Source organism: Colobus angolensis, unplaced genomic scaffold (genome assembly GCF_000951035.1).
Source record: "Colobus angolensis palliatus isolate OR3802 unplaced genomic scaffold, Cang.pa_1.0 Scaffold58, whole genome shotgun sequence".
NCBI lineage: Eukaryota > Metazoa > Chordata > Mammalia > Primates > Cercopithecidae > Colobus > Colobus angolensis.
Genome location: NW_012119376.1, coordinates 13,071,950 through 13,079,604, shown reverse-complemented (window position 1 = coordinate 13,079,604; position 7,655 = coordinate 13,071,950). Strand labels below are relative to the sequence as shown.

The following is a 7,655-nucleotide window of genomic DNA, read 5'->3' as shown; positions in this document are numbered from 1 at the left end:
TCAGCCTGGGTGACAGAGTGAGACTCCATCTCAAAAAAAAAAAAAAAGTACTTATTTTTTTCACAGCTGTTACAAGGAGATTAAATGACATAACACATAGTCATTAGTAGCAAACGAACACTTAATAAATCTTAGACATAGATAGTAGTTACTGTGATCACCTCTTCATTTACATTATTTTCTTTAAAGCTCTCTAGTCATGCCTTTATTTCCTTGCAATTGAATTGTGAGGCAAATTAAAAGAAATTTATTGTTCTAGTGTTTTCCACCCTTTTGTACATAACAATACACATGGAAAATGGTAACATTTTTATGTTTCCCCTTTAAGGTAAGCAGATGAAGCTATTCATGGACCTGAGGCTGCCATCTTTGGGCTTTCACCCTTAAATTTGACCTCCCTGCAATGCCACTCAGAGGGCCCAGAGATCAGTATCTCATCGCACTTAAGCCATAATCATGGTGCATCAGTTAGGAAGCTCTGAGATAACACTGTTTTGAAAGCCCCAGAGACATCATAATAAAATAGAGTGTAGTCCTTAAGAACCTTGACAAGCTCACTGTTTCTTAGACTTCTTCTTTCTACTCGCAGGATGTATCAAAGAATTTCTAAGATCCAAAGCTACGGATATGTAGAAAGAAGATCCCTTTCCTCTTTATCATTTTCTTCTGTTTTTCTCAACTTTCCTTTTATATCCTATTGTGCCATGTCTTCTCCTCGACAGTTCATCCCATCTAAAAACCCTGTCTCCAGCATCATGTAGAAAAGATATTGCCATTACTCTCATTTTATAAATGGTATAGGGATCTGACTTTTAAAAGTAAAATGAGGGGAGAAAATTATACTACAATTGAACTTGATGGTCATGAAATAAAAATTTGAGAAAACAAAGCATTATAACCTTTTTAAAGCCTTCATTCTCTTCTCTCCTTCACCATAACCTCAAGTATGTGTCAAGCTGGATCACACAGCATAGTTTAATTAGCTACATCCAAATAGCTTTATCAGATTAAATAATTAACCTTACATTCCCTTTTACTGAAATGAAACTTCTAAAAATATCCTATCTTGTCAACGTAGCATAAAGACACCTCTGATTTTACCAATGCAGGAATTGCAACCCAAAGAATCACTAACTGGAATGTCAAATATAAAAAAAGAGTAATGTTCAGTCCTCAGAACCTGAGATTTTTGTTTGGGGTTGTTTTTATTTTTCAGTCAGCAACTTGAATTACTCCTGGGAATCATAAGAAAAATGAGTTTCAATTTTGGAAAACAGATCAAACACATTCCATCTGGGTTGTACAACACCCACAGTGGGTGGTGTTAAGAATACAGATACAAGGAAAAATTCATTTCACTAGTAGAAACCTTGCCACATCTCAGCAGATACGTCTCATGACTTTTATAACAGTCAATGAAAAAGAACAAAAACACGCATACTGGTAAGATTGTTTGCTCTTCCTTTAGATACTGAAACTCCTGGAAATTGAAGTCAAAATCATCATCATAGGCAAGTAATTTCATTTCCTTCCCTTTTCGAAAATGACGCAGCCTGATGCCTCTGCCAGCCAGGTGAGCATGGAGAAGAACAGCAAACACATGAATTCCACTTGGCTTTTCGGCTTCCAGAGCCTGCAGGGGACACCGAGGAAGACCCGATTAGCCCAAAGAAATGCATGTTCAGACAGTTCACATTCAAACACACTTGGAGGGACAACTGAGATGAAAAGCTAAAGCAATTTAAATGAATGCTTGAACTGCCAAACATTTTGAACTCGGATTGTTCAGTGTTCTCCTTGTGAAGCAACATTTGCTGGGAGAAAAGTAGGGGAGCTGATGCCTATGAGGGGCCTCCCAGACCATTTATACATGTTATCCTCCTTTTTTCTTCTTTCAGGAGGATAAGAGGCGGTAAACACTCTTAGCAAAAAGATTCCGTTATGTTAGTAACCTGAAAACCCAAATTCTTAAAAGGAATATTACTCCCACTTTTCCAGATAAGAAAGTGAAAGTGGGTCAATGGAATTAAGTGAATCACTCATGGTCCTACAGCTTGTAAAAGAGGTCATGGCAATTTGAATTATGAACTGTGGCCTAAATAACTCGGAAGAGCATAATCTTTCCACTTCGCCAGTCTGCCATACTGTACTCAACCACAATATCATATAATTCATAAACAGTCTGATCCATGTTGAAATATTTTCATTAAAAAACTTTAAGTGAAAATTGTCATTACTAAATACTTATACTTTTCTCCTATTCAATATCTTTTTTTATATTAGTTATTTTTGCTCTGTGGTGAAGGAAGGGAAGGAAACTATAAGGCAGAGAAAAATGAAAATAAATGATGGATAACAATCAATATAGCTAAAAGATAAACTAGAGAGAGGAAAAAGAGACTACACAAAAGTTAAAATTGTAAAAGATGATATAAAGCATGCAACATGCAGCGAACAAAAAAGGTAGGAGTAAAAAATAAACACCCTGCCAACTATTTCTACCTTTAGAGTTCTACTCCTGTAGCTTCAAGATTCAAAAAAGCAGTCAAAAGTCCTACTAAAATTGCAATAATGGTTTCACAGTGTGTCAACAAAAAAGGAATCGATAATAAACATGCACAGAATTTTTCACAACATAGTTTCTAAGAGCATTGATGAATCTGCAGAGAGCAGCTCAGACTCAGATGCTGCATACCTCTTCTAGGCACTCCAGAGTACAGTGACCCTCAGACTGGAACTCAGGCATCCCTGGAGGGATGGTATGGAAGAGGCTCACCCAGAGGCCAGCCTCAATTACCCCAGCATCATATTTCCTTATATCCATGGTATAAAATAACCTCAGTCCGGAATTATCTATTAAGCCTAGAACAAAAGCACATAATTAAAGTGAGTTTCAGTTCTTAAAATGTTTTCATTCCCAAGAAAATTCTTGGTTTGAATTTTTTAAAGTTTTCATATTCTGTTGAAATAGGTTTATTTATTTTCCATAAATTGTCATGAGGGAAAGAAATACAAGCAGAGATTAGTGGCAGACAACATTCAGTTGCATAAACAAGAATTAAAAGATGAGTAACCATATTGCCTGCAACCTTTGTAGACTTACACAGCATATCACAAGAGAAATGTTTCAGTTATGTGGTTGTTATATTCCACAATTATCTAACATGAAGACAGAATGAAGATTCTAAAGTCATTCATTAGAATATAGAATAAATAACTCAATAAAAATTTTATATTTTTTCAAGATGAAGTTCGATAACATTTACTTTGAGGTAAAAACACCTTAGTTTAGAAACCATCTGCTGATGAAGAAAACTACTAAAGATTCACTTTATTTCTTTAAAGTTTGTCACCATTTTCATCTTCATTCAACAGCCATTCAATCTACACACAGTCATTAAGAATCCATTATGTAAATGGCACTCCATTAGGCATTGTGGGGATGAGAGATGAAGAAGACACACTTGTTGTTATGACATATTCATTACAGGGAGGGAGAGTATGAGCCCCAAACATTTCATAAATTCATTTCACTAACTTGGAAATTAATTGACTTCCTGCTGCAGTAACTAACAGATTGATTCCTTCCCCTCAGTTCGTCTTTTGTCTCATTTAAATCAATCAACTTAATCTATTTCTAGTCGATCATTTTTAAACACAAGGTCTTTATATCAAATATTCCTCATTGTATGTTATATACCCCTCGGTCACGAACACACACACACACACACACACACACATTTAGAAGATATCCATTACTTTGAATGTTTTAGGATGTAATAAGTTGTTAAAATTAAGTATTCCAATAATTATCCCAGGAAATTCTTACCTCTTAACCTCCCTAACAGCATTGGAAAAAATCCAAGCTTCCTTTCCTGCTTCGTGAGTGTGTTATTGTGAACATAAAATAATTTACTATGTGTTTGTTGACTCCAGCTTGTTCAGATATTCAGGGTCATCACAAGGAAGCATTGTGATGTGACAATTAAGGACACTGACTCTGGAGCTGACCAACCTGGATGCAAATCCCAGCTCTGCTGCCTATGAGTTATGTGAGCGTGGGGAAGTGCTATGGTTAAATGTTTATCCCCTCCAAAAAGTATGTTTGAATGTTGTCAAAATTTAATGGCGATTGTGATGGTATTGAATGGTGAGATCTTTGAGAGGTGTCTAGGCCATGAGGGCTCTACCCCTGTGATTCAATGAATGCCATTATTTCAGAAGTGGCTTTGTACTATCTTGCTCTCTTTACCCTTCCACCATGTGAAGCCTACTGCCATGTTATGACACAGTAAGAAGGCCCTCATCAGATGCCAGTACCTTGTACTAGTACTTCTCAGCTTCCAAAACTGTGACGAATAAGTTTCTGTTCATTATAAACTATCTAACCTGTGTTATTCTGTTATAGCAGCACAGAACAGATGACGACAGGAAGTTACCTAAACTGTTTGCGCTTCAGCTTTCCAGTATGGAAAATGGCTATAATAGTAGCACTACTACCTCATAATGGTAATGTGTGGCTTGAACACGAAGTTCTAAGAACAGTGTTTGGCACAAATGAGGTGCTCAATAAATGGCAGCTAGTCACACATATAGCGGTCACACATCTACCAGGGTTTCAATCAATTGTTAAACAAATAAATCATAAAAATCAATTCTGCTTTTGTGCTATTATCAGTGCAGATACAAATGAGCATGATAATGTAGAACATCTATAGTGACCTTAGAATTTTCTCTGGATATATCTTGCAAAATTTTGTTTTGTATTTTATATTTTTGGGATCTACCTCCTTATAATAGCTTGACAGGGAAAAAATATAAGTAGAAATTTCAGTTGCATTTAGTATAGTTAGGTTCATTAGTTGCATTAGCTGTTTGGACCATTAATAGATAATCTAGTAAATAAAGTAATAATTTCTTAAGCAAATATAAAATGATTATTAAAAAACTTTTCTGGAAACATAAATTCGTATTATGCTATATTTATAAAAATAAAATTGTTATAATCTAAAATTTGGTCTAATTATGTATATGAATAAAAATAGAAAGTACTAAAAATCCTGAGTTCTCTATTAACCTGTTAGGAAAATAAGCTTATGTTTCATTTTTACATTGAAACTATGAGAAAGTCAACTTAATTGACAACAGAGAAGGCAAATAAATTAAGCCTTCTACTTTTGTAATAAACACTAAAAGCAAGAAGTAGTTCACATGGAATTTCCAATTGGAGAAGTATTATACATTATACAACATATTTATTCTATTAATAATTTAAAATCAAAAATGTAAAAATTTTTTAAAAGAAAAGTTGCAATGTAAGACATATTCAATAATTAATCCCACTGTTATTGTGATGACAATTTTTATGTTTTATAGTCACATATGATTTCATGGAAAATCTAACTTTTAGAATTTATTAACAGGTTATTTTGCTTGGTTTATGAAAGTTTTAAACTTTATCATAGATTCATGGTTCAGAGTATGGGATATAATTGGTGGGTGGAAATTAAAGTGAATTCAGAGAGAAACTATTTCCTATTAATTACTTTAGGGTAAAAAAAGATACTTTATTGGCTTGCTCACAAATAGAATAGCTTAACACCTACTTTTATAGAAACATCACTCTTCAAATATCATACCACGTGTGCTCTCTTCAAAATCTATTATTATTCATGCTGCAGCAGCCAGAGTGTTCTTTTCAAAATACAAATCTCAATATTTGACTCCACTGTATCAAACTCTTCAATTGCTTCTCATTGTCTTCAGGGTAAAAATCCTTAACAGGCCCTACAAGATCTTAGATGGTCTGCTTCAGCCTTCCTCTGCAGGTTCATCGGCATCTTTCTTCACTGCACCCTAACCCTTCAGCATCTCCAGTCACCCAGATGAACAGTTTGATTCTTTAACGAAGACTTTCTAGCCCATCCTCACCACCACACACCCCTGGCTAGATTAGGTCACTAATTAAATACTCTCATAGTGTCAGGTATCTCCTTTGGATCAGTTGGCACATATATAATTTCATATGATTGCTGTGATCATTTGATTGTTTCTCTTTCCAACTGGGCTATAATTTCCATGAGGGTGGGAACAGCATCTGTTTTTCACTCACATTATATCCTCAAGTACAGATCTGGCACATAGGTGGAGCTCAGTGTTTGCTAAAAAATTGCATGAGTCAATACAAAATAACAACTTGAAGTTACTTCTGTTGATAATTTCATGTTAAAACCATCAATGCTGGGATTTAGAATATCATACAAATGATTTCAGAAATCAAATGCACATCCTTACATTTCTTTACTTCAATATCATATTACACAGTGTCACTGCATAAGTACTTTTTGAGTATATCTATGATTTGCTTACCACACAACAAAATGCTTACACTTTTTAGTATAATAAATGGTAACTTTTTCTTACGTGCAGTTAGAAAGAAAATGTTCCATAAACACCATGTACTGGGACTAATCTATATCACAAAGGAAAAGTCTATTACTCTACTTCCTGGTAGGTAGTATGCAAGTGTTTTTGTTAAGATTAGTGACTGCATGTGCTCATTTACCTGGTTTGGTGCTGGTTAATGCCTGCTGTTACAGTATAATTATAAACAGTACCCACTTTCACTTCCAAAAGTCTCCTAATTTGAATGACAAATGTATAGGTTAATTCTTTCTAGCATTGGCTTCTATTTTGTTTCAACTCTGTTAAAGACAAGACTTATGAGGTACAAAACTTTTTATAAAAACCATAGGTAAAATATATGAACAATAAACTCACCTTCCTCATAAGTGGGATTGTCATAATGGACTTCTAGGAGCACATAATGCGGATCTAATGGAGTGCCGAGGGATAATCCAACATGAGGTGGATAAGAAAAACCCTAAATATGGAAAATGCCATGAGACAGTGTCCTGTGAAAGTCCCTGAGAGCTCTATTCCACTCAAAAACCCACCATCTTCAAGGATATTTCAACTCTCTGGAACCCCATTCATCTACAACTGATGAAATAAAAGAAAAATAACTTAAAGAAAGGATCCCTTCCTATGAAAATGGAGTTAAGCCACCTTCATATCAAAAGTAGTGTTAGAGCTTTACTTCTAAGTATTAATTTACTTCTAAGTATTTACTTCTAAGTAATAATTATTAAACATCAGCCCCACCTCTCCACCAATAGCCCAGGCAAAAATCACGGTTTCACAGGTGAGGAACGCATCGGGCATGTTGGGGTGATAGCACTCGTGGCCGGACTCCAGAACACTGTCGTTCAAGTTGCTGCTGCACTGATAGAGCAAGATGTGGTGCACCAGACTCTCGTGGCCTCTCTGTATCACTGGCTCAACCTACGCGAACATAAATGAGAGGGAGGACACAATAAATAAAACCACCCTACAACATCCCACAACACACATGAAACTAGCATAAATTATTATCAGTTTCTCAAAGGGATATTCTTCTCAATTATGTCAAGGTTGTGTACTTCAAGTCTAATTTGTTCTGGAGATAGTGACAATGGTAAAGATAATGATGATGACAATGGCGACAACAAAGATGGGATAACCATTTACTCCAAGAAACAGGACTCTACTAATCGGCTTTTTTGGTTGTTAATTCACTGTCGTGTCCCTTGCCTATTCTGCGGAGCAACTGTTTT

At 35.3% G+C, this 7,655-nt stretch overlaps 1 protein-coding gene across 1 annotated transcript in view; it reads right to left on the bottom strand.

The window, feature by feature from the left end:
* The window catches only part of MOXD1 (monooxygenase, DBH-like 1), a 99,784-nt gene that overhangs the window by 24,251 nt on the left and 67,878 nt on the right, over window positions 1–7,655 (bottom strand). The window contains 4 exon segments of the mRNA XM_011962183.1: window positions 1,442–1,633; window positions 2,696–2,862; window positions 6,781–6,883; window positions 7,165–7,344. Coding sequence (XP_011817573.1) covers window positions 1,442–1,633; window positions 2,696–2,862; window positions 6,781–6,883; window positions 7,165–7,344 — 642 coding nt within the window.